Source organism: Leptosomus discolor, chromosome 3, assembly GCF_034619465.1.
Source record: "Leptosomus discolor isolate bLepDis1 chromosome 3, bLepDis1.hap2, whole genome shotgun sequence".
Classification (NCBI taxonomy): Eukaryota; Metazoa; Chordata; class Aves; order Leptosomiformes; family Leptosomidae; genus Leptosomus; species Leptosomus discolor.
The window spans coordinates 80500450-80528445 of NC_141393.1; the positions used below are offsets into that span (position 1 = coordinate 80500450).

At 43.9% G+C, this 27996-nt stretch overlaps 1 protein-coding gene across 1 annotated transcript; it reads right to left on the minus strand.

Moving 5' to 3' along the window:
- Positions 1-3364: 3364 nt before the first annotated feature.
- BRDT (bromodomain testis associated) lies at positions 3365-21198 on the minus strand. The gene is made up of 19 exons (XM_086463060.1): positions 21007-21198; positions 19329-19466; positions 18467-18596; positions 17421-17593; positions 16185-16556; positions 15769-15897; positions 15378-15566; positions 14049-14236; positions 13684-13973; positions 13483-13586; positions 13348-13371; positions 11667-11808; positions 10630-10691; positions 9214-9397; positions 8361-8464; positions 6943-7083; positions 5397-5599; positions 4168-4312; positions 3365-3433 (listed from the first exon to the last, which is right to left on the minus strand). The coding sequence occupies exons 1-19, from the start codon at positions 21196-21198 to the stop codon at positions 3365-3367; spliced, it is 2979 nt and encodes a 992-aa protein (XP_086319186.1).
- Positions 21199-27996: the final 6798 nt, after the last annotated feature.

Consider the following 27996-nt stretch of genomic DNA (forward strand, 5'->3'; position numbering starts at 1 on the left):
CTTATCTTTTGTCAGTTCAACTAATCCCATTTCTCTGAGAGACAAAAGAGGACAACTTTGCACATCACTGACTCTTGCCTCCAGCCTGACCAACTCATAGTTGATAGCAAAAAAATGAACATATTCCATTTATTAATCACAGAGGAACTTTTTAAAGCTTTTAACTATCTTACCCTTCATTTACACGTAGATACAATCTACCAGTGTAGACTCAAGTATAAAAATAACGCGTTAGTGCAGCTCTTTTCACAAATGATCAAGGTAAATCCACAGCGTAACAGAACTTAATACCGATTTTAACTGGTAGGTAACTGTTTAAGCAGCTCCGTATTTGCAGGGGATATCTTACACAAGTGGTATTCCTGCTTCCTTGAGTGTGGTGATAGCTTTGGGCTATCATTATAGGCTTGCTACTCATTTATGTTTGGAAGCCACCTCCCTTTCCTCTGAACTCAGCCTTCTGTCTGGAGGCAGGAACTGATTATCCTCTTGTCCTGGTTTCAGCTGAGATAGAGTTAATTTTCTTCCTAGTTGCTGATAAAGAGTGGTTAAAGAAATTTCTCTACCCTAGTTTTCCTGTAGCAGAATCTCAGGCATCGAATCTTATAAAAATAATTTATTCCGATGGTACAATGGCAAAAGAGCTCGAGCTGGCTGCCTCCGGAGAGGAACCCCCAAGAGAGAAATCGCTGGGCAATTACACCCGTACAGTCTAAGTTCCCTTCCCCTCATAAGGTGGTTCAGTCCAATAGTAATATTTGGGTCTGGGGTCTTCTTGTTCCTCAGTGCATTCTTTCACTGTCTCCAGGCTGGTTGTTTCTTTTCTTAGCTCTGGGATGCAGCTTCTGCTAATGGATGTGGTTACCTTTTTTTTCACAGGATGCACTGGTTTCGGGCCCTCCCTTCCTGTAACTAAGTGTAAGTTCAGCTCAAATTCACTTCTTGTGGCCTAAGGCTTTAGCGAGTCTTTCTATTAATGCTATACAAGGGACTCTGTTTGAGCTATTACAACAATGTGTGTTTTTAATTTAGTATGAGAATAATGTTCTGTGATTATTAGACTGTTCTTATCTCAACCCGTGAGTTTTATTTGTTTTATATTCTCCTCCTCATCCCACTGGGCGGGGGGGAAGAGTGAGCGAGCGGCTGCACGGTGCTTAGTTGCCGGATGGGGTTAGACTACGACACCTCTTTAAGTGAATCCTAGGTTGCAAATAAAGGGTTTATCAGATTAGCCTTAGCATCACTGACACTGTGACTTTAAGTCATCGTGACACTATAGAGTCATGGAAGCTGGAATTAGTTTTTGAAGGGGCGAAATTACCAGTTCATACCATTAGCAATCCCCATGTACAGAATGGATGAAATGCAGAAAATAAATTCTCGCCCTTCCCTCCCTCACCTCTTATTTCCAAAGCAAGAGATCTTGAGCTTGCATTAGCCCAGTCAGAAAGGTGTGTCCATTTGACAGCAAGGTAGGGAGTCCTGAATGAACTGCAATATTTTATCACAGGACAAATAGCTATTAATGATGTATAAACTACAAGCGAAGGCAGGCCTGAATCACTTTTGATCTGGATGTGAAACAACACATCCTAACAGCACCACTTGACATTACGACCCGTCTTTCACCCCAAATCCCCTTCCTAGCCAAGTACTCAAATCTCCCAAACAGCATACACTTGAGCAGGCGTCCGGGCAGGGCTCACATAAGAGGACTTCCTCAAACACCTCAAGGGGTGATACCCCAATCTAAGCATCTGTCAATATATGCTCTTTCTGCTATTGAATGGAATACTACCGTTCCAGCAATGGCAGAAGATATCGAGCAGGATTTTATGGCAGAATAGGTATTTTGTAGATAGCACTAGCTCATCAGCCTGTTACCTGAGAGACCAGGCAACTGTTTAGCTGTCATTTATGGATTTAGATGCAATTTATTTCCCTCGTCTTGAAAATTCAGTTATTTGTCGAGTCTTGTCCACTTAGGGTACTTAGTCGGGTGGTCTGTGGCAGACCCTCACCATAACATGGGCAGTGTTACCTTCAGTTCCAACTTTGTTCCAGGAACTAGGCAGACCAGAGGTCTGCATAGGGAGAGAGAGTTTTGAGGGTGAGGTTCAACTAGATCAGTGGTCTCTAAAGTGGAGTGTGGGAAGAAAATACTGAATACAAAACCTTTTTTTAAAGATCACGAAATAAATTAAACAAAATGAAAACAACTAAGCAAAATTAAATTCACACTATTTAAAATATTTTTAGTTTCCCTTTTTTGTGTATGTTTTTATAATGTAAATAATGTATTAGTACAGTAGAACATGTATATAATTTATAAATGAATAAATATACATGTCTTGGGGTGCATACTAAAAATTTTTTAATGATGGGGTGCATGATGAAAAATGTTTGGAGGCCACTGAACTAGATTATCTCGAGGGGGCCCCTTGCACCCAACATTTCTGTAATACACATTGTGTTTTGGTACTAATTCTATAAAACAATGTGTTATTAGTCCTGTACTTAATTTGAGGTAGCTATATGTAATCAACAAAAATGCAGGGGTTTTACGCTCTAGTTCCTACTTCAGACAAGTGTCCCAACATTAATAAAATCTTGCATTAATCAGAAAGCCTTTCAAACTGGAGCCAGAAGTGGAATATTTTAGATAATTCCTCTCTGTGAAGAACCAGAACTGTCTGGGAAACATGCTTGCACCCTTATCCAAATGTTATGTTAACAAAAAATACATTAAACAGAAGATCAACATGTCTGGGCCTTAAAAGACATGCAAGTATACAGGATTTGCTGCTGAAATTACAGAGTTCTGACAAACGGGATTTTTTATGATTACAAATAATGTTACACACCCTTTAGAAATTATCACTGTTCCAGAGGCTTTTTGTCACAGCCCAGATTCTGTGCAAGTGTGTCATAGTAGTAAAGTGATTTTTTTGATGGCCGTCATCTAATTGGCAAGACCTGGGTTTAAAGTAGTTTCTGTATGTGCATATTTAGTATACTTTGATTTCATACAGTCAAACAAGAATTTGGCTATACTCAGTATAACAGATTCTCAAGCGTTTCTGAAAGAAGTTGGTTTAATAAAATAAGAAAAAAATCAAGAAGCTGATGTTTTGTCACATATATACACAACATACGAAAAGAACAAGTATGTTATAAATAAGCAGCAAAAAGATGTTGTGGTGCTTCAGGTGCCAATGAACAAGCTTTAAATATCAAACATTTGAGAGGCGCTTACATGCTATTTACAGTGGTCTTAACATGGAAGTTTGTAACTAGTACATTTTCAGAGTTGTATGGTTTGTAGTAGTGTCGAAGTTCAGTTCTATATTAACTACAGCTTTCACTCGAGATAATCTTCAAAAGCTTCCAGGATGTCACGCTGCAGATTCAGATCAATTGTATGGGCTGTCTGCAAAAAAAGCAAATTGATGTATTTTCAGGGGAGTCAGACATTAATGACTACTATGCAGGTCAAATATTTAATAAAGGTTTAAGAAAACACTACAGAGCTTCTTCCCCACAAGTCTGTGCTTCCTCTGTTGTTACAAGGTTGGGTGGGCATGTTGCTGAAGCCCTCTCTGAAAAGACCTGAACAGGATGAAAGCTTCAGTAGAGCTTATCTGAGTCCAGCATGAGCTCGCACTGCAGTTCTTACATTCCACTGTACTGTATTAGGAATTTTTTTTAAAGAAAATTCATTGGAAAAAAAAGGCAATTAAAAAAACTTTCATTACCTACACCAATAAAACCAGTAAGTTAGTTTTAAAAAGGCTCAGTTTTGGTATTTCAGACCAGGACAGTATGTCTAGCGCTTTTGTTGACGTGGAATACGTTAAAGATGGTAGGCAGCTTGCAAGACTTGAAGTGTGAAATTATTCAGAGGGCAGGGCCTCCTCCTGAAAATTTGAGTTTATCACGCAATTATTCTAAGCTTATGGGAGTAACAGAACTAAAGAGTTTTTCATATTACGTCACTTGAAGACCTCCTTTGAGTTTCCTATTTATTTTCTGGACTAACTCTTCAGGTAGCATAGTTCTGTTGTTTTTAATCACTCAGGCCCTTCACAATAAGGACCTGGGCTGACATTTTTCATTCTCTACTAAAGTTGAAACAAAGTCAGCTGGCAAGACCCAGCAGCTTACTGCTTCTCTTCTCCTGCGTTGTTCTTCCATTTTTCTAGCCAACTTCTGATCTTGAACAAGAGCGTGGTTTTTGCTCTTAACCTCTTCTTTTTCCTGCTTACAGGCTGTCCCTGCCGTAGCACCCACTGCATTGTCTTCAGGGCCCCTTTAAAGACAGGAGAAGAGATCGGTATAGGGTAAAAGTTGTTTCTTCTTTTTCTTCATAACCAGCCTTTGCACCTGAACAGAATTCTGCGGACAATTTAAATCAGTGCAAGCATCTGTAATGTCTTATTCCATAGCACTACGTGCCTGGTTTCCTCCTCGTGGAAACCTGAAGGTGCCTGGACTGTTCACTGTTTGTTCTGAACAAGGAGTATATTCTTAAGTCTCCAAAATGCTCTGTTTATTAAAATAACAGGCTCCAAACAAGTGACCTATTCCAATACAGCCAGCGCCGGGCAGGAGCAGGAGAACTTGGGAATGGGCTCTGACATCTTTCCCAGGGTCAAAGAGAGAAGAGAAAATCAAGACTACTGAAGAGGGAAATATTACAGACAGCAGAATTTCCAAAAGGTGGCAAACAGCAATAAAAGGTATTACTGCAATGCAGTAATTAGTAGGCAGGCACCTCTCCCACTCAGCATAGTAATAGACCTCAGACTGGGATACGTCTGTGGGCACTCACGGAAACAGCGGCTGCCAACAGCGGGGGAAGAATACTACAGCAGTAGCTTCTTGACTGTGTTTCTCTACAGCAACGCAAAGAATTCTGCTGGCTGAGGTGGTGCACGCTGCAACTCCTTTAGCTACGGTAAGACCAAGTTCTTGAAGACTAGATTATCCTACTTCCCCTCAGGATAGCAATGAGATGGGGATTTTCCTGGCCACAGATACAGGAAAGGAAGGTACTGAGGACAGGTGTGAGTTCTGGTCATGGCCAGAGGAACTGGATGCTCCAGGGGACAAAAAAATGCAAAGAACCAAACCAAAAGAAAGCCAAAAACCCCCCAGAAAATAAAAGAGCACCTGAGAAGTTTCTTTGGCTGCTGAAATGGTACTGATTTGCGAGGGAGAAAGCCGCTTTGTGCATGTTGGATGTGCAGTTGTGTTTAGAGTGGTACGGCTCCCCCCCTTCATCGGACACACGGCAATTATCTGATCCGAACCATTTGTTCCTGAATAACTGAGCCAGCCAGTACCATGCCAGCACAAACCAGAATGCTATTGAAACGTATGTGGTTACAAACCTGTTTTTTCCTTGAGGAAGGTTTTGCAGTTTCCTCTCTGCTTGCACCAGAGGGCTTTTTGACAGCTGTTCTTCCTCTCCCTTCCTCTTTAATGCTGCTTCCCTGAACTGCTTGAAGATCTCAGATGATGGTTTTACGGGAGCTGGATGTGTCGTTGCTTTACATAAACTGCCCCAGGAATTTGTACTCTTCACACTTGTATCCTGAAATTATTGGAAAAAGGAAAACATGGAAGAGGCAAAACCACTCTACAGTCACTAATCACCCGTTGCCTGCTTAGTTCTTACATTAGCACACCGCTGTTTTGACTGGACCTGTTTGGGAATATCTACAACAAACTATCCTAATTTTGGCAGATTATGAGTGCAAATCCAGCAGTCCAAGCAGACTTCAGTATGTTTTCTCACCAATTTTGAGATTCTTCAGCAATGCACTAAAAGTCATTATTATTTGTAGCTATTTTTACCCAATCTTTTACGTCCGCCTCTCAATTTTTTGGTTCTGGAAAATATAAATTCACAAGACGGAACTTAAGGAAGGTCCATTGACAATATTTTAGTATGGAGAACATCCTTCTTGTTTCTATACATCATCCTTACCTAACAGTAGTTTTGTATGAGGCCTGTGGGTTTTGTTTGTTTTAAATACCTGTGTAAACCCTCAGCCAGTTTGTCATTAAAGGGTTTTTTCAGAAAGACCTCAGAGCCTCCAAAAGTCAAGACAAGAACACTGCGTGGCCTTTACCCTACGCCCCCATGCATTGCCTGTGAGGTGGTATAACTGAAAGCAAGCAGGAGCATTTTTACTATACAGTGGAACAGAACAGGAAGAAAGCCCTCTGGAGGCTCTGAAGTACTACTGAAGGGGTTCCAAATCCTGGTATCTCCATTCTCGTGGATTCCAGGTCCAGTTAATGGCATTTGATCTAGGTAGATTTTGCTTATCAGAGCCTTGTTCTCCTCCAGAGCAGAGAACTAGTGTGTTAAGGTGTCCCTCTTAGTACAATAGGCATCTTTCTTTCATCAGTCATTTATCCTCATACAGGCAGCTTGAATCTTCATGTAAGAAACTCAACAGTCTTGAGCACTGAATACTCCAAGAGAGCTGCACATACCCCATTGTTAAGCTCAATTTGATCAACCTGTTATACCTGCCAAGATCTACCTGAAGCAAACTGAAAATTAATTTATAGTCATGTCTGTCTTAAAGCTCTAGGTAGAACACAGGAATATGCAGCTATGTCAAGAGTACTTGCAGCCATGGGCTTCGAAATGTTCTTTGCTTTACATATTTTAACACAGAACAAGAACCAAACATCCATTTAACTTAACTTCCTTTTTTTAAAAAAAAAAACCCCAACACCCAAACAAACAGTTTTGAAAGAAAAAAGTGAAAAAGAAAGAGCAAGAGAAAACCTCCCCCCTTGCATTATTCTGCAAACTGATTAATGGACGAGTATTTAGCATTTTATTTCATTAAACCAAGTTCATACACATTCTTAACTTTGCCCCGCAGATATTAGTTACAGTTTTTATTATGACAATACAGATTTTATTCTTGACTTATGGCCAGCAGCAGTTCCCTCACTGGCCTTGTTTGGAGGTGTATTTGGTCTGTCTAGATGTACGGCCTTCTCAGCTTGTTGGCTCCAGTCAGCACTGTCACCCTGGGAAGTTGTGTTGGATACCTAGAAGAGAAGTTAGACTTCAAAATATGTTCTGAAGTGCTCGAGATGTGGATTCTTCCTATCCAGGAGCAGGATTAAAGCTTTAGAAGCTTAGAGCAGTAAATTGTTGCAGCTCTAGCTTCTGTAAACACCAGGGAAGAATTAGATTTCATTCATGTTATGGTAGTCAAAGCAAATTCTGACATTAACACTTTGGATTTAGAACACGAACTGCTCAGAGATCCCAAGCGATGGAGTGGGTAGAATACAAGAAGTGATATGAACTCTTCAACCCTCGACACGGTACAACGTAATAGGAGCTGGCTTTTACTGTTGTAGAGCCAATTGCTCCCCTCTAGCTAATGGATCAGGGTGAAGGGCAGCTGTGTGATTTCAGTTCAGTGGCAGTTTTTCTCTGTGCAAGACTGTGTAGTGATCCCCTCGAACTGGGGAAGGTGTTGCACAGACCAGAGGCTCGCAATATCTACTGGCTGCCTTGGACAGCGGGCACAGATGGGAAAGGGCGAGTTGCTTTTCTTCCTTTCTTATGGGACTCAGGAGGTAGTTTCTGCCCCTTTTGGAAAAGAAAAGCTATTAAAACCTGTCGAAAGCATCTATGTTTGAAAGCATATTAAGAAAGGTAGTTAAACATCTTCAGATGGAAGACATCATGCTGCTGCAGTAACATCAATAACTTCCTTTGTAACACAGAGGCTCTTCTAACCAAGATGCTCTCCAAGAACATCCCAAGACAGAAATCAGCGGTGACTAAATATTTCACCACCTCATCTATGACCCTGACAGACGCAGTTTCCATGGCTTTAGGAACAGGAAGAAAAACCCACACACTTTTCCAGGAAAGCCCCTAGAGTCTTCAGAGTATTACTGAGCTTATGGCACTGATATTTCTAGAAAACAGGAACACAGAGTATGAGCTGCCCATCACTTTGGTGAAACTGTCGGTTTACAGGGTGGACTTTTAACCTGTGCAAGGGTTACTTCGGTTGAAGCTATAGCACTGAAAAGGAATAAAATATGCATTATAGCGTATTATAAACTGGATATATTGATCAGCCAAACGCTTTCCTTTTGTGTGGCAGCCAACAGGCAATGAATTAGTGCCCTGGTAAAGGAGAATGGCTTTGTTAGTGGGGTTTTAGGCAACTTTGGTTGCAAACCTTAAGTGGCCTCTGTTGCATCAAATTCAAGCCTGGAATATCCTACTAGATCTTCTTTAAAGAACGTGCTTTAAAGAAGTTCTTGGAAATATAATGCATTGGAGAGAAGGATGTATTCACCTCTGGAAGAGCAAGTGTGCACTGGGTGACAGGAGACTGATTTGTCCTTGGAGAAGCTTGCTGGTCTGGAGTATCAGGCAGAGGAGATACAGCTGAGATCATACCTGAGAAAGAAGGGGCGCATGATTTCCACTAATGAGCAAAGTGCAGTTGTATATCTCAAAATTAGGTCACTGTTTAGATCTGTGGGTTAACTGGCTATGAAGATATGTAGCCCAGCTACACTATTTGAGACTGTTATTTGTAATTAGCTTTTAGTTGATTTCTCAGTTAATCAGCTACCAGCTGAAGTTGTCTTTTACCAAAACTTCAGAAGCGTCTGAAGTTCTTAGACCTTTTGAAGTGAAGGAGGAAAAAGAACAGTTCCTTGGATCAAGTTTCTAAGCAACCTAATGGTTGATGTGGCTGGACAACCCCAATCGATTCGGAGAGCCTATGGCACCACGCCTTCCATTGAGCTAACAGGGATTTCAGACATGAACTTGAGTGGCGGTGATGGCATCTAACTCCTGCCTTAAGGTGGTCAGCAGTGCCCGTGGCCCTAGGTTCATTAAAGTCTCATTTTCCATCTTGTTGGAGGGAGGCACAAACACCTCCTCCCAGTTTAAGACTATTCTGCCCCACCACAAGCGCCCCATCCATCTGAAACTCTAGCCGATCCTCAGCACCACCTCAGTTTTATTTACATCATTCTCTTTACCATCCATACCCTGCAAGAACTTTTTCTGTTACCCACTTGATAACCCCCAAAGCTCCGAGATAAGCTTATTGGGCAACACAGTGTCCGTCCTGCCCTCCCTTCTTTCCTCAGCTGTCACACACAGAGCCAGGGTTCTTGCCGCAAAGATGTTACCTGAGGGAGACTGGGCATCTAGTTCTGACAGTGGAAGGAGTCTATTCTGTGAAGGCAGAAACCCCTGCAGTACACTGAGAGGTGGCTGCTGCAGGTTGAATGATTCACGATTTTGCAAGCTACTAGTAAGAGATGAAGGCTGTGCTTGCGGAACAGCATTGCTGGAGGTCTTCTGTGGTATGGTCTAGAGAGAGATTGCAGTAGTTAACACAGCCAAATCTTAAAGTTTACAGCTATTTGATCGCCCTTCCCCACAATGCCTCCATTTCCACTGTTGATAGGATTCAGTAGTCCCTGTATCGTGGTACTAACCTGGCATTCTCCAAGAGTTTAGATGACAAAGACCCCTGAGGGGAAGTGCATTGCCTTGGTCTGACAGATACAGAAAAGCCATGAGAACAAAAGGTAATGTGAGGATTTGAAGTATGATGTTTGCAAGTCAGTTAGGGGCTGTTATAACTGACCAAGCTGAAGCTTAATTCCTGGGTCCTGTTTTGTCAAGTTTATTGCTGTCGTTCTGTCCCTGCAGAGCCTCCCATTTTTAAACAACAAAAGAAAAAAAAAAAAAAAAGGAAAAAAAAAAAAAGAAGGTGTTGCATAATTCCTCTCCTCAGTCTTTGCTTATGAAGATGCAGAAGGAGCAGCTGAATAATACATTGGCAGCCTGGTTTCCTGTATCCAACTAAGCACTTCCAGCGAAAGCAAGTCTATTGTAAGAAGAATGAAGGCTTTGCTGTGATCATGCTTTGAAATCTGAGGTCTCTGTCTCTGGTAGCTTCAAGGGAAATTGTGAAAGGCAGCCAACCCTGACAAGAATTAACACCCACTGTATGTACAGGAATAGAGCAATTCAATCTTAGAGGCATAAAAAACTATTTCTAGATGAAACTGCTGTTGCTCATCATAACACCATAGAAATAAATAATATAAAGTATCCTGAAAGTGACTAGTACGTTGTAGAATTTATGTATTATCAGGGGTAGAAGTGAGGTGATTCCTAGATAAATATTCTTTCTTCAAGTGGGGTTTGCACTGTTTATGAGGTCAATTCTATACTCAAAGACCAAGCTGGAGAGGATTTGACTTGTGTGGGTGTGGGTGGGGTGGAGTGTGTGGAGCATCCCCCTCTCTTCTCTTCCTTTCTCCTTCACCCAACGTGGAATTACCACACAGACTGTAAGAGGTAAAAGCCTCAGGAGTTCTCCCAGTACATCGGTTTCTATACAGATACATAAGCTACTTTTAACAAACAGCAGATTTAACATCTCCATGTAAATCTGTCCTACAGAACATGTAGCATTCAAGCCATATTCATTATCTCCTGACAAAGTTGTGTCATTTCCAGCACCGTTGTACATAAATAACTTTGTTCAGGGCAAAAGTGTTATATCCATTCCAGTCAGTTGAATTCATTACCTTACGCTTTTTCTTAGGAGTTGGACAGTTCTGCCTGGCTCCAGCCCGTTTTGAGCAGGTTTCTATAAAAACAGCGAGGTAGGCAGAAAGATGGGGATGGGAAAAAAGAGGAGAAAAGTAATTAAAAAAAAAAAAAAAAAAATCATTGACATCTGTTTCACTATTTACACATACAAGATGTGAGTTGCAGTTGTATATAGAGAGCCCAACCTCACAGCAAAAGGAACATTATCTTGAATATTTGACTATGTGTTTAGAGAACTGCTGCAAGATATAAAAACCACCACAAAGATTCCTGCAGGATCGAGGTCTTTGCAGCCATCACTGACTTCACTGCGCTTGCTTCCCCACACTGCAAAGGCTTGAGCATTCACCTCCCCTTACAGCACTACCTCGTGCAGATATCTACATTGTACACCTCCAGTTTGGCAGAGCTGTTCTGTCCTGGAAAACTGGGGAGAGGTCTGTGTCCAGAGAGAATCGTCATTCCAATACCCTGGTGCTGCAGCGCTGTAACGTCCCTTGAAGGAGCTTGAGGCACTTCAGCACCGGGGCAGACTTTGGCTCTGCAGCCAGTGCTGTTGGCACTTCTGGCCCTCAGCCTGGGGACTAAGCCTTGCCAACAAGGTAAGGTACCCTTCATGCTGCAGGCCAGAAGCCGAAGATGAAGTCAATCACACTTTCAGAAAGGAATCAAAACCACAAGAGCAAGCTATAGCCTCCTCGTCAGCTCTCCAGGTTAGATACACAGACCTCTTGCTGGCTGATTTTGGTCCCTAAAGTTTTCAGCTGATAAGTTGAGTGGATGTTGTAGTGGTGTTTTTGGGTGGGTTTTTGTTTCTTTCTTTCTTTTTGTTTGTTATTTTACCCTAAAAACTCAGTATTAAGACACTCATTGAATAGCACTGGAATTGAGGCTTCAATGTGGATGAAACCTACAAGGGTAATCAAAATCCTTGGCAAGCACATGGAACAGTCAGTGGTAACTGAGAAGGCAGATGTTTTGCCTACACAAACACAAAAGGAAGCTTTCTAACCCAATTCAGAGTCACTGCTGTCTGAGGAGCTGGAACCACTGCTGCTACTGCTGGTGGTGTCAGAGGAGCTAGTGCTGCTGTCGGACTCTGAGGAGGTGGTGCTGTCGCTCAGTCTTCTTACTCGAGGGCTGGACTTGGTGGTCTTTTTGGCTGCAGGAGAAAAAGAAAGAGTTTAGAGCAACCTGCAGTGGAGCAGTCTTCATATGCAAGACTAAGATCAGTCTTGTAAGGTCTCTTCTCCCATATAACAGTTCATCTTCTGCCATTTCCTTGTCCCCTGTCCATTTAGCAGTGGGTTTGAGACCTTTAGAGAGGAGGGAGCTTTACCAGCAGCAAGCTGGTTGAATGAAATAGCCAAGGAGAAGCCGTAATCACACGACTTGCAGTCTTAAAGCATGTTAACGCTGTCCTGTCTTAAGACACATTTCAAGTTTCCCTGCTGTTAAGAGCCTGTTTCTGTGCTTGTTGCTGCTGCCAGACTTGCATGCTGAGGTCTTTATCTCTAGCCAAGTCTCCTCTTTCCCAAGCCATAGGTACCCCAGAACTATCATCTTCTGCCGCCTCCCCACCATCTGACTGTTTTGCATCTGCAGGGCTGCTTTAACTCAGGTTATAGTGATTTTGCAGTCCAAAAGCTGTTTCAAAGCGTGTTGCTCTGATGGAGGCTTTGCAAACGAGAAGCTACATGGATGCTCGTTTCCCTGGACACAAGTCTTGTAGCGCCAGCTTAAGCTCTGCCTTGTAAACAAGCCAGATGCCAGTTGTAAAGATTCCCTGGCCTGCCTCCTCCCTCTCCCCACAACATATTCTTCACAACTGCTTTCAGCTACTTGCAGCTTTTCTTTCTGGGATGTTTTCAAGCCATCACATATACCAGGCAGGAAGGCTGTTGGCTGAGCTAATGCTGGGTGCAAGCCTGTGTCTTGCAGGGCTGCTTCTATTATTTCAGCTAGCTGGTTTTACAGAGGAGCTTGATTGATAGATATCCAATAGAGGGCAATAATATCACTCACTAGTTTAATGAGGAACAACTTGACCTATCATAGTAGCACCACTGTATTGATCTGTTCTCAGTCCCCGAGGAGAACCACCAGTAAGTGCGGATGTGCTCAAGTATGGACCGAATTTCTGCCTTGGATATTGAAACGCATTATTGCCGGGAAAAGGGAATTGATTCTCCCAGGGCACTTCCTTCAGACTAAGGCAACACATCACACCTGGCACTGATGCAGAAGTTTTGCTGCCATGACAGCATTAGTGAGGCTGCAATCTCTCAAGCAAGACTAGAGTTTGTCGTTCTGGAAACCCTAAGCCACAGAAAGCAAACTGCAAACAAATCCGCAGACTGCGGGACACTCCTCCCTGCCCCATGTTTCCATATGTCAGTGAAGGGAGAAGGTGTTCAGTGTCCCTTACGCTCTGAGGCTGTTCTCATCTTTACCTGTAATAAAGGATTATGTGCAAGCCTAAGGAAGATGTTTTAGACAGGACAAGTAACTGACCAGATCTGTTGCTGGGCCTCCAGCTCACTCAACACAGGAATAACCTTGAAACTAGCAATGGGAAGCTTAAGACCTCAGTTGTTCTGAGGAGAAAGCCCCCCCTGCTGCATAACAGTGCCTCAGCCCCAGGGGAGAATCCCACTTTAAGCTCTGTCTGTTGCAAATGAATGAAGAGTCACATTACACTTTACGTTCTCCTTCTTCTTCGGCTCCCACTGCTGGAGAGGGGGAATCTGCTGAGCTCGGAGAGGGGGAATCTGCTGAGCTCGGAGAGGGGGAATCTGCTGAGCTCGGAGAGGGGGAATCTGCTGAGCTTGCCCAGATGGGTTTAGTCGACAATTGACTTCCAGTAGAGTCTTCTTTAGCTCTTCTTCCCTCTCGGAATTCAGTTGTTCTTTTGACTTCGTTGGTTTTTTAGCTGCAGGTGAAACAGAAGTTAACATTGCAGCAAAAGAAAAAGCAAATCTAGGGGGGTTTTGTTTCATTTTTTTTAAAGGATCATTTGCACTACATACGCTGCTGCTTTCTTGGTCTCTTCCTTAAACAGGTTGCCACATATTTCTGTAGCTCTCTGAGTGTTGAAGCCTTTAAAGTTTCAAAGTCGATTTCCATCTCATGAGGGTTACAGTTCCTCAGTGCAGGTTCTCTTGACTGTAGTATATGGACTACTTTCCTAAGCCTATCGGCAGGGAGTTTGTTTATGTCCAGACTCAACTGTCGTTTCTCATCATAATTCATAGGCTTAGCACCATCTTCATCCTCTGACTTACACGCCAAGACCTGCTGCATGGTTTTCTTTGATTGACTGCAAGAAAAACACATGCTGCAGTAACAGCAGTTTAAAATAATTGGACACCCACGCAAGTCCCCCCACACTTACATGTTTAAAGACAAATTTTTCATGGATTCCTTGTTCCCTTCCAGATTTTTCTTCTTTTGAATTGGGCTTTTTATTTTATCTCTTTCCTTGTCCTGACTTTTCTCCCCTTTAGCCTTCCCTTTTTTCTTTTTCGGTCTCTGTAGGCATGCTCTAGCCAAAACCTGCAACTGCTGTTGGGCAGCTTTAAACTGTCAAAAGCAAAAAAAAAAAAAGTAACGCTGATAATCTTAGGCAATGTAGGAAGAACAATAAACTGGTCCTAAATATCACAGGCAATTTGTGACAGCTGAGTGGGTATTAATAAGCTGTTTGCTTTCCAAATGAGGTTTCCTTTCCAAGCATCTTACTATGTTATAGCTTAGCCACAGACTATGGCTATAGAAGATGTGAGGCTACTTCTTTTATGCAGGCATTTCTAACAACATATGTCTTCTAGCATCCTGTGAGGAATTAAAAAAAAAAAAAGCAAAAATAACTGTAGCAGCCTCACTTCAATTTTAAGCATTTGGGAAGCACCTAAGTGCCTTATTAGGTTAGACCTCTACAGTGGTGCTGAATTAGGCTCGTGGGACTGGGCTTGGGCATCTCCAACCTGTTAACCCCAGGTATTTTGTGATACGAAATGACTAGTTGGGACATAGCGACAGCTTCAGAGAAAGACCTAAGACAAGTTTTTAAACCTCATAGGAATTAGAAGGAAGATAGTCAGACCATGAGAATTGGAAGAGAGACACCGAAACACCTGACTGCTGCAAAGGCTGGCTTGTAGACCTTTGTTGTTCCTCTTGCCTATATTCATAAATTGATGACCTATATGCTGCTCTGACACATACTGAACACTAAACTGTCCCTCATTGAGTCGCAGAACAAACGCTAATTTTCCCCACAGTTTATAGATACAGCAGCAGCATGTTAGAGCATTATGTTCAAGCAAAAGCAAGACCCATTCCACTCTTTGCCTGTGGAGCAAAGCCACAGTTCACATTAGCATGAGATTCCTTCCGTGTTACTTCATACTGAGCTTTCTGAAGTAGAATTGAAGGACTTGCTTTTGTGTGGCTCAAGAGGGACTGAGATTATAAACAGAGCTTTGCAAACATATGAAGGAAATGCCACTGTTAGAAGAATATGCCACTAAGCTACATGGAGAGTTCCTGGATGCTCTCATCCTACCACCTCAGCACCAACAGAAATAAAGTTCTGCACTAAGAAAAACAGATGACTGCAGAATCTTTTAAATTCTTGGTTTTGGGGCTAAGCCTCCGAATGGACAATTGCAAATGGCACTATCGGAGAGATAAGTTGTGCATGTCGAGTACTAATGCTTACTTGCTCCTGAACTTTTGCAAGGTGCACTCTTATCTCCTGTTCAGAGTCTTCAGAGGAGTTTTCTTCTGAAGAGTCGTCACTACTGCTCTCGCTGGAATGAGCTTTGGTCATTTCTCTTGTAGGCTGTGCCGGACGAACACTTGCGACGGGTTCATTGGGAATTTTGGCAAAGCGCATCTCAAAAACATCCTAAAGAGTTAAGTTTGGGGACAGCAGAGAGGTCAGCTTTACAGTATTCTAAAAGTGGTATGAAGTTGCTGCTTGTTTTCAAGAACTACACAGCCACACAGGAGTCGGTAACGTTAGTAGATGCTACATCAGGGCACAAGATGACCACAAAGGAATCTTATAGTCCTACTCTTTTTCAAGTCTGACTTAAGTGATTACTCACCTTAAGTTTTCTTGCCATCGCAAATATTTCGTGGTCTGGAGAATTCTGTTTGTGGCAAGTCAGGAGCATTGATGCAACATCCGTAGCAAATTCTTGTTCATCTCTATATTCAAAATTGTCCATTTTCTTCTAGAGGAAGAGAAAATTAAGGCACATTTAGGGCTTAAAAGTAGAAAGCATCATCTAAGGAGATTAGCCACTATGCACATAGTCACAATGGGACTTGGACTTTCTTCAGCAAGCTGTGGCTTAGTTTGTTGAGAGAGAAGTGTATATGGTTTCTATGCCCATGATTTCTTTCAAAGGAGAAGCAGCTTTCATGACACCTTTTCAGCTAATGCTATTAAAATCAAGTCATTGCACAGGTTGTTCAAGCAGGCGCACAAATAGTCCGATTCCCTCAGAAACATACTTACTTTAATGGTTTCCAGGTTTGTAGGACATTTGGTGGTCCCTTGGTTCTCGCCAAGTGCGAAAGATGCAACATCTACAGGTTTTACGGGAGGCCACACATATGCTGCATGTTTCTTTGAAAACGTTTCTTTGGGTATTTCATGACAACGTCTTAGTTGTTCCAACAACTGAATATTTTTAGGAATTCCAGGTGACTGTTGGGAATCTGGCAAGCATCTCTTCAGAGGCTTATTTGCTGTTGTACTTTTTTTTTCACCTCTGCATGCTTTAACAGCTTTTCTTTCATTAAGCGTTGCAGAAGATTCACCGCTTGCTGTGAATACTGATGAAATGGTAGTTGTAGTGTCAGCCTTCTTTTTCACATGTTTTTTTGCCTAGGAAAAGAACATTTTACAGTTTAAAATACAGGTGTCAAGAACAGGGAGAGAATGGTCAGCTTTCAGACTACACACACAAAATATCTAGAAAGGTTTACAGCTATGGAAGTCAGAGCAGAATGGGGCACTTCCACAAGTTGAGACTGAAAACCTACAAGGTGGTACAAGATCAGCACTTGAGCCAGGCTCAGTCTTAGGTGTAAAGGAAGGAACAAGGTGCCCTGCAGGTCAGGTTGTGGTCAGTTCTTAGCCATTTGAGAAGACTCCATGAAGCTGGTAGGATAGGAAGGTACCACAAGATGACCGCCACGAGAAGGGGAAAAATTACTGCAATAATTTTAAGCCTGGTTGCGGGCTTTATGTACAAGGTTTACATCCATTTTTCTGTAGCCGGGGTGGTGTTTGGTTTGGAAGCCACACAGTGTTTGTCTGCTGAAAGTGTCAGATGTTCGCCTACAATTCAGATTGCAGTTAACAAGAACTTGCTTTTGTGAGCTACAAACACCTTCCAGGCTAGTTCCACAATGTTTAAGCAAACAGGCTATTGTTGGGGAATCGAGCATTTGATTTGATCATCTTAAAGTTCACTTTGTTTCTCCAAGAACAACGTTTTAAAACCACATTTATAAGGAAAGATGCGCCAAGCAGTCATCCCAATTTCTCCTTAGTTTCTAGCATTAGTACTGGCCCAGTTATTTAGCAGAGACCTAGAAGACTGGGGAGAGATCTCTTAGTATCTTCTATCACCACAGAAGTTTTGAAAAGGTACTGCAATAAGCATGGCTCCTATGGCTTTGCTGATAGTGCCTGAAGGAGCAATTTCAGTACCTTTCTTTCTGAAAGTTATTTGAGGAAACTTACTTTTGTTATTGGCAGTGCACCTGGCATTAAAGCAGTCAGCTGAGCTGCAGGCAGAGGAGGTAGTGTAGCCTGCTGTGGCTCCTGAGCCGTCACTGGAGGCTGCTCACTGCTTTCAGCTTGTTTCTGCTTTGTGCTTTGTTCATTTGAAGTCCCAGGGATGGGCTGCTGTGATTCTGGTTATTTTAAAACAGAAAGTTGTACAGTTCGGTCTTAAATGTTGCGTTAATTTCTTTCATGATCGAACTGAACAGTTGTCAACAGCACCACTGTTTCCCACCCAAACTCTACAAATCAGTACGAACAGGAGCATTGTTACCTAGAGCACCGTTGGTATCTTCCTCTACGGAGCACCGTTCGTACCTCAGCTAGGGTATCGTACCGAGGTACGCCTGTTTGGCTTCAAGGAAGCCGTGGCTTAACCTCAGAGGGAAGATTAAAGAGACATCCCACTAAACCCATACACTGTAACAATGTTCTTGTCGATCAGCGAATCTAGGTGTTTTCTACATACACATAAAGACCAAGCAGCAAAGGGTGCATCAAACTGCATCATGAAGGTTCAGTTTTCCTAAGGAGAGTTAAGACCTTCATACATTGCTTAGTGATATTACAGATCTCCGTCACCCATCCGAGGACAGTTTAGACCAGTGTTTTTCTGTATGTGATTTGGCAGGTTGGATTACTGGTGTCTTTTCCAGCTCTGGGATTCTGTTTAGTTCCCACAGAGGTTCACACCTATAAGTCTCTACAATAAAACATACAGCTCTAATTTGCATAGCTAAATCCTAAGAGAATCTGTTGAGTGACCCAGTAAGAACTGAGCTAGCTAAGATCACTGCTCTTCGGCCGTCAGAAGACAAATAGTTAAGAGGTATCAGGGTGAAGAAGTGTTGCAGCTCTTTCAAGACAGCTAACATTTCCCCAACAACTGCCAGCAGTACCTCCAGGCCAATTTGGAATTCTGCCTTGAAGCTACAGAGGATTCCCCATTTCCAGGTTTTGCTTGTTTAATAGGTTAACCATTCAACATAGAATACAGGCCTTACCTTTTGGCTTCTTTTCTTTTTTCTTTTCTTTATTCAGAATCACTAGTCTTTCTTCTGGTGGCATTTCGGCTGTTTTCTGCACAAACACTTTCTCTAGTTCTTGGGCCATAATCACAATGTCATCACCTGGCTGCAAAAGAGAGTAACATTCAGAGGAAAGGAGAGGCTGCAGTAATGGAGGGCTACCTTGTAAAATGAACAGTCTACAGAACCCTACTCTAGCAGATTGAATCCAGCCACCAGTACCAGAGAGGTCTGTAAGTCCTTGCCATCTCTGCCCCCCCAACCCACTTGAATACAAGTTGCTTCATTGTTGAAATACTCTTTCTCCCCCTGTCCCATTGCACAGTCCCACTTGCTTTATATCCACATACTTCCCACAGCAGAGGGAAGAGGGGGCAGATCTGCAACTCCCCTAATTCATCTCGGTGTTCTGAGGAAAGCTGTTGGAGCTTAAAGGTACTAAGACACAGCCAAGAAACATCCAAGCGCAGGGAGATCTCACACTTCAAGTTCATTCAACTTGTTGGAGGAGCAGAGCATGGCTCAGGGTTGCTAGCCTGAAACTCTGTTCATGAGCCCTGCAACCAAAACCCAGAGCTTTTGCGGGTGGGATCCTCATGCCAAAAAAAGCCCACGCACTCAGGTGTTGTAACAGCAGGCTAGACTTCGCTTACCTGCTCTCAGTCAATCCTGGCAACAAAGCCCTCCCCGCTTTCAGAGAAAATAGTTTCAAAAGAAAAACCAGCTCAGGAGGACACTGACTGATTCAGTGCAGGCTCTAATCGCCATTGGCTTGTTTTAGACTTGTTTCTATCGAGCACTAGAATTGGTTACTGGTAAGAGGCTGTGGCTCACATACCTTGTTATAGGTGTAGCAGTTCAAGAACATGGTTTTAAAGTCATCAATGCATTCCGCCGCTTTTGTGTAGTAATTGTGTTCCAGGCGCTTTTTAATGGTGCCTAAGTCCATAGGTTTCTTTATGATACTGTAATAATCCTGTGGTTTTGACAGAGTGACACAACAGGTATCGTTAATGTCAGGACATGAAAATTCTTACACACGTAGTTATGGAAGTTAAATTGCAAGAGAGGAGAATTGCATTATGTTGGCAGGAATATTTTACTTAAAGGAAAACAGTCACACCTATATAGTCACAGGCCCCACAGAAGAGTGCGTTCAGGAACTCTTCACCTCGTATTTTCTCCTTGCTCTTTCATACAACATCCTCTGTTCAAAGCCCCCCAGATATTTGTTTCAATAAGATCCAGAGCTACACTGGTAGTAACACTTAAGAAAAGTATATGTACAGCAGTACATTTGTTGTCTCAAAGCCATTTGCCTGAAGTAGCACTCCAGTTTACAGGACAGGGGAAAAGAAGCCAAAGACAGACTTTGACAAAGACCAAGACTCAGTCACTGACAAAAACAAGCCAGCAAGTTTCCCCAGTTACTGATCGAATACTTCATCCCCAGAGTTATATTGACTCTGCTCTCAGGGTCAGTCTAGTGAAGATGCAGCAACAAGATGTGGCCAGAGCTGTGCGACAGTTGAACCAACATGTACTTTTAGAAGTCAAGCGGCTGCCTTAGAAATCCAGAGAGGCAGAACTGGCCTGAGGCCATCTGCAAATGTTGCTACAACTCTGATTGAATGACCCTCAATATTAACCTTAAGTGACAGTTCCCTCCAAGGAGGAAAAAGGGTAAGAAAAGACACAGAAGGAAAGTCACTTTGACTGTGCTTTTGAACAAACGGACCAAAGGAGTTTGTCCTGAGAAACAGATGCAGGTGAAGGGAGAAAAAAAAATAAAAGGAAACGTACCATGGTTTTCTTTAACCCCTTTCTACTTATGTACCAAGAGCAGTATCTCTTGGTAGAATAAAACCCACAAGGCAATACAGAACAGGAATTTAAGCATCAGATCTTCTATCCCCTAGAAGAATGTTCTACTACTGTGGTACAATGAGATCATCATATCTTTCTTCCCCATTTTTGCAGGGACATTTAATTCCTCTAGCAACTTCAGAACAAGATGCCCAAGTTGGTTTGAAATTAAGAAGTACTACAGGTGTAATTGCTTCTGTGCCTCAAACTGGCTCCCAATTTGTCAGTGTACTTTAGGGGCAATCAGATCTGCTTTTCCATCGTAAAGTATTTGACATTGCAAGAGGCTGGCTGCCTCCTATTAAAAATAAAAAAAACATCAAAGGCAATAGAAAATATTCATCATGTGTAGTGTTAAGGGCTAAACCATCAGGGAGGGGGAAAGAAGACAAGATAGAATACCAATATCCCAAAACTCCAGGGGGCCTGTCTAAGCATTCTTACTGTCCCTTAGAAATATTGATTTACTGCAGTCTCAGGTCAGAAAGCAAGTGAACAAAGATGCAGACTTGGATCAATGGAAGCAGTTTGCATGCCAAAGTAGTCTTCATGATCTGTTGCATCAAAAAAACCCTGTTTTAAACTAACATTACTTCACAGGTCCTGTCATACTTCACATACTAATACTCTAATTCCAAAATTGTTCTTACAGGAAGATTTAGTGCTGCTGCATCTACAGGCTGCTGAAACGGCCAGGAAAGGTGGTGTCTCCACATGGCGTTCATGACCACCTTCTGTAAGTACTGAAGTTGGTTGGTTTGACAGCCACTGTTTTTGTCATTTCTATATTCTGGTGGAGGAGGGTTGATGATAACGGAACGGTGTTGGCTTGGAACAGACATCTTTACCAAGTTTGTATGCTCATTTCTTCAAAGATCTTCGTTATATGTCAAACCTTGGGGAGGGGGTGGGGGTGGGGAAGAGAAAAACCAAATAGTATTCAGTGAAGGTATCTAGATTGATCTTGTTTACATGTTCACTTCTGTTCGTAGGGTGCCAATACTGCAGTCACAGGCATACACCTTCATGGTTTAACAAAGACCATCGCCCAGCATGATTACAGAAATTCCAGTCCTTGCCCACCTCCTTAGCTCATCACTGAGTTACAAACACTCAAGTCTCACTTTCTTCTCCCCATTAAGACAAAAAAGTGCCACGTTTTCCTCATTCTAACATTAGTATCTTGGTTTACCAACATAACAGTTTCATTTGTGTGTTCATTCGATCAAGCATTACTTATTCCATTCTCAATTTGTCCTGCTTTCTGCTAAAAAAAAAATAAATCTGACAGCCTGCTTTTCATCATGGCATATAGTATTTCCTGACTGTCAGAAAAGGCTATAATAAGCTAGGCAGCTACTGTTATCAGCGCACTACTAGAAGAGTGCCTGTGCCCTACTCTCACAACAACTGCACCATCCCATCCGACACTGCGTATCCCACATTGTACATTTTCATCCTTGTTGTTTATTTCAGCGTTCCAAAGCACGCCTCTTCTCAAGCAGCTCTTCAGCTAAAGAGCTGTTCTCATTTCTCCCCCATGTGTTCAGTCTGGTCATTTACAGAGTGCAGATGTGTCACTGAACAGTGCTGCCATCAAGGCACAAGTTTTCCTTTTCTTAAATAAGGAAGTTGTATCAAATCCGAGTTGTTAATACCAGGAACAGTTCTGGGCTACGAGCCAGCATACCATACGACATCAGGAATCAACTGAGTACAAGACCGGGTTGCTTTGAGGCCCATGGTAAAGCAGGTATCAAGGCTACTGTTATTTTTCATAGTGCTGATTTCACTTGAGAGGACAATTTTAGTAGTTTAGGCATGAAGTTTTAGCTTCGAGTCATACAAATAACAAGCTGAGTTAATTTTAAATTGGAGAATAATCATCCTCTGTCACCTGTGTCGAGGGTTTTGGCAAAATACCACATGTTGTCAGCATCAAGCCTTTTTTTACTTTTTTTTTTTTTTTTTTTTTTTTTAAAGAAAAGGTTATTTGCTGTCACTGCTAGCTCTCCAAAAGCACGCCTTAGCTAGCCTACTGAAAAGCAGCTCTCTCCCCTGGTTTTAGCTCAGCCTTACAGCTGCCAGCATAGAACCTGTATAGCTCATCCTGCAAGCCAGGAACAGCAGCTCCGGGAGATGTGAGCATACCACATACGGAACAGACACATACAGTCTACCAGGCTCTGAGAACCTTTCATTCGGCAAGGCCTTTTGAACAGTTTTTTTTTTTAAGCTGATAGCTAATTATCACATAGAAGTTTTATAAACAGTATTGACTCCCCCGCTTCAGTTGATATATTAAGGCCACCCAGAACAGAGCATGGCCTTCTTACTCCAAGTAGCACAATCTCTTCTTTCAGCAGGACAGCTACCCCCTTACAGAGAGCCATAAACCAGCATCTCACGATGTTTAGGACCTCTCCTGGCATAGATCAAACAAACATTGGTGTAGAGACAAGCCATATAAATAGTAGATGCTGAGAAACCCCTGGCTTACAGCTCCTACCATAACCCACCAGCCTTGGGCAACTCAAAACTGAACGACTCCCCTTAGAGCAGACCAGACGCTTTTTTACCTGAGTTTTGGGGAAAGCCAGACTTCCTACCCACCTGAGGGGTGGAGGGAGAGCAGAGCTTTAGAAGAGACACAGAGACCTCTCTGCAATGAATGAACTCCCTCCCTCCTTTTACTCCCCAGCCCTAACTCAGCCCCACAGCTGCAACCCTAACTCAACCCTGCGCTGTCAGTGGTTCTTACTGGGAAGGTATCACTGTGAAACAGGAACAGCTGCTGAGGGCTAAGAGACACCATGTGGTTATTTATGCCAGACCTGCTCTCTGGTTGGTCAATAAAACAAGGTGGAGGGCTGCAAAAAGGGGAGTGATTCCACTTAGATCAATTTTGGTTTGATTTCCTTCTCTTAGCTTTAAAGTCCTAACTAGGGTAATAGAAATGCTTATGTTTTATTGATTATCCTGGGTCATACTGTGTTATGGCCTAAGAGGGAAATGTGAATGGTGTGTCTGGTCAAGGGCTGTACAGTACTCACCTTCCTTTGCTCTACAGATCCATTACTTAAAATAAACCCCAAATATCTGTAGTAAATGCATAGTAGGATAAAAATGAGGTCTAGGTTGTTTCCTAATAGGTTTGATTTGTTGTCATTAAACCTACGAAGGCTTGGGATTTAGCCAGCTTGCTTTGAATTTTGGCTACTGACTAGTGTCCTAGGTTACAGTGTAAAATGTGCCAAAAGGAAAAAAAAAGTATTCTATTACCATCTTCAGGAGCTGTTGAGACCAGGTGGGGCGGTGCTCCCTGCCTCCCCCCTCTGGACTATCTCCTGTCAATGGGCACAACAACGCCTTATCGCCTGACCCATCGATAACTCGCTCCTGGGCTATCTCCTGTTCATGGCCCATCAAGGAACTGCCTCACGACTCCCCATCCCATGGTGAGATGCTCCGCCCGGCGAGGGGGGGGGGAAGGAGCCAAGCAGTCCATGCCAAATAAAAACTGAGATCTCGAACACCTTAGCAGCCTTCTTCCACTGGATTCCTAGAGGAGTTTTTCCCCCCACTGGAGTTCCAGAGGACAGGAGCTACCTACCTACCACTGGACCTTCGGAGGAAGACCAGACCCTTTTACCTGATCGCTGCTTCCACAGAACTACATCCATCGCTTCAGGAGGACTGCAGCCAGCACCTTATCGGACTGCTACTGCCCCCCTAACAGGGTGTCAGGTTGTATTCCTGACTCTGTCAGTGTAAACCAGTGGGTTGTTTTTCCCTGCCTTGTGTTATATGTATATATATATATATATATATTAGTAGAGAACTGTTATTCCTATTCCCCATATCTTTGCCTGAAGGCCCGTTAATTTCAAAATTATAATAATTTGGAGGGAAGGGGGTTGCACTTTCCATTTCAAGGGAGGCTTCTGCCTTCCTCCGCAGACACCTGTCTTTCAAACCAAGACACTAGTCTTTTGTTTCTCTCAGTACACCTAAAAACTGCAGTCCCAGCATGCTGTAGTGCAAGGTTGTTCTGCAAAATCAGGTTTGTCATTCATTCAGGTGCATGTGTCCACTTGGGACCAAAACCCGCTTGGGCTCTTACTATGCAAGTGATTAATCTGCATGCTTTTATGCTTTTTCTTTCCTTCTTTTCTTTCTTTCAGCAAGATGTCCTGGTGACTGGGCCAACTTTACTTGGATGACTGTTTTTCTGGCAAAAGTATGAAGTACTTGTATAGGGTCTGAAATATCTAGGGAGATGCAGCCCATGTTCTGCCTGAAGCAGCCTGATCTATTTGGAGCCCATGGATGAAGTCCTTGGGAGAAGCAGCAAGCAGCTGCTTCCCCTGGCACCTCTGCTGGGCTGGGAGTAGGTAATGCAAAGTTTATTCTTCCCAGGTGACAGGAAGGGGATGTTTTTACTGGGATGCAAGCAATTCCTGTATTTGAAGCAGAGCAAGTGCTAGAAACCTTGCTCAATAAAGCGAAGGAAGGGAGAGGCATCCTCTGTAGGTAAGTCACAAAGTTTGCTAAACTGAGCGATCCTCTTGCTAGAAGATTGGTTTTGGGGAGCGTGAGGTTTTGTTACCATTGATGGGATCAGGCAGTGAGATGGGAGGGGTATTGGCAAAAATCCCAGTAGTGGCAAAAGAGAAGCTGTTGTCCGTTAAGCATACTGGTTTGCTGTTTTATTCCATTTTAAATCTGCCTTCCAGATTGTAACTGCTTAATCCTCTTTTGAGGCTGTTTTTGTCTTGTGAAAATATAAGTCTGCTGGATTTGTTAGGCTGTGCTGTGAATGGGGTAATACTATGTTTGAAAATTAGAGTGGTTTTGTTTGTAATCTCTTGTTGGCTTTTTATACTCCGACTGGAAGGACCTCACTGACTGCAGTCTCCTCTTGTCACTAGCAACCATGTCTTCTGTCCCTCGTAAAGTGTTTAAGCTACATCTTAAGGTCAGAGCTAAGTTCTTAAAAATCATCCCTGTTCTTTCTAGTACCATGAAAATCCTAAATGGAAAAAGGAGAGCAGGGAGCTGTGTGTTTCACAGTGCTCTCTACTGAGAGCCCTCAGCTCTCCCTAACTTACACGGCAAGGAGATGCCGCGGCTGAGACACCAGCAGCTCCCCGCAGCCTCCCTCTCGGGGTTACTTTTCCCAAAACGCTAGGTACTTCCCCGCAGCCTGGGCTGATGCAGTCACTCCCGCATCTGTGCCCCCCCCTAGGGCTGCTCTGAAGAGGATTTCATGACGCGGTGTCCCAGCACCTGCAGTCCCGGTCTCCGGGCTGTCTCCTCGCTCCCTGGGGCTCCCGAGCTCCTTCTGCTCACGGCCCCGGCACGACCGGGCTCTCCGCTCGGACCCTCACCCGCGGTACCCAGCCGGCTCCCGGGCTCCACGAAGCCACTCCTGACCGCTGGCGTGCGAGCTCCGCCGCTCTGTCCGGTAGGAGGCGCTGGTGGAGAGTCCTCACGCCTCGCCCTGAAGTCCACGGGCCGGGACGCGTTGCGGGGGTAACGTGGCGTGCCGAGGCGGTGCGTTGGCGCGAGCCGGTGCCTTCCTGCCCCGCGTGTCCCAGCGCGGGGAGCCGGGAGGACGGGCCCTGCCCCGCCGCCCCCCCCCCCCGGAGCTCCTGTAGCCCGGGAGCCGGGCGGGAACCCGCCCAGCCGCTGGCTCGCTCCTGCCCGCGGTGGGACGGGGAGGAGGCGGTGGAACCGGGGCTCAGGGGCTGGGGCGGGGGGGTGGGGGGTTGAGGCTCTCTCGCCGGTTCTTGCTCATGGGCAAAGAGTAGCGTCGACCTGGGGCAGCAGCACCGGTTTGATCGCCGGCACCGGTTTGCCAATGAAATGGGAGTAGGATGACGGGAAATCCAAGCAGACCTTAGAAACACCTTCCCTCCACCCCTGCCTCCTTCCCGGGCTCAGCTCTGCTCCGGATTTCTCTCCCTGCTGCTCCGCAGTGGCACAGGGAGGGACAGGAGTGGGGGTTGTGGTCAGTTCATCACACGCTGTCTCTGTGGGTCCTTCCTCCTCGGAGCAGGGCTCCTCATGTCTTTCCCTGCTCCAGCGTGAGGTCCCTCCTCCAGGAAACAGTCCTCCATGAGCTTTCTCCACCGTGAGGCCTTCCCACCGGGATGCAGCTCTTCACAAACTGCTCCAGCGTGGGTCCCCTCCATGGGGTGCAGCTCTCCCAGCGACGGGCTGCTCCAGTGTCGCCTTCCCTCGGAGTCACAGCCTGCTTCAGGTGCAGTCACCTCCTCCGGCCTAGGGTTCTCCGTGGGCTGCAGGTGGGAATCTGCTCCACCGTGGACCTCCATGGGCTGTGGGGGCTCAGCCTGCCCTCTTTCCACGGGCTGCAGGGCAATCTCTGCTCCAGCACACCTCCCCCCTTCTTCCTCACCGACCTGGGTGTCTGCATAGGGGTTTCTTTCTGCTTCAAACAAGAGACTTGCCCAACAGGTTTTATCCCTTTTAAATACATTTATTGCAGACTCACTGATTGGCCAGAGGCAGGCCCAAATTGGAGCTGGGGAAGCTTCTAGAAGCTTGTCACAGGAGCTGCCCCTGTAGCTCCCTCCCGTGCTACGAAAACCCCACCAGACACAAACCCATCATACTGAGAAACATACCCACAACTCCTCCTGCCTGGGTCACAGCCTGCTTTGAAGAGTGCCAAGATTGACTGACAATATAATGGCCCCAGTGAAAAAAGTGCTGACCAAAATCAATCCTCTTGTGACCCTGTAAGTACTGATCCCAAGTGAGGCCCTTTGAGCTCTCCAGGATCGCAGCAGTCTGTGACTTGGCATCCCCCCCCAAGCAGGGACGCCTCTTGGGGCAGACTGACCATCCACTGGTAAGGCCAACAGACGGAAAGACTGTCTGCTTGTAAAGGCTGACAAAGGGAAAAGTGAGTAATTAACTATAATTAGATTTGGTAAAATCCTAGAGATTATCAGGTACCAAGATTTACTATAATCTGCAGAAAAGGAAACATGTTAATCATAAGTTAACCTCTATCTGTGTGCGTGATTTGATTAGAGAACTTTGTTGAATCTTTAACTGAATCACTGCATTAATTGTAACTGATTATTGATTATTGACTGATTAAGTATTGCTAGAAAATCGTACAGCCTGATCTGATGATTTACCATAACCACATTAATGAATTTTAAATTGCTGCTTCCTAAAAGTTACATAGGACCCATAATGCCATGTCGAATCAACACCTCTGAAATCCCTCCACCCAAATTCTCTCGGACATAAACCATTGACCACGTCTGGGACTAAGTTTGGATCTAACTGCACCTGGACTCCTCTCTGAGGTGTTTAGAGAGCAAGAGAGTCCATTCTGAACCTTGTGACTCAACGGGAGGGCTTCCCTTACTCCTTGCGTTCCCGGTCTGTGTGTAAAACCGTTCTGGCCAATCTGCAAGTCGATTTTCCTTTGTGTATTTCTTCCACATAGTAAATCGTAGAGTGAACCTTGCCATTGAACTTTAAGTTGCACTTTTACAAATTCACATTAAAACCACTTTTGCTAATACCTTTGATGGTGATCGTTGAAGTGACTGAAAACACTAATCCGTGACAAATTGCCGTAGTTGGCAGCATCGTAA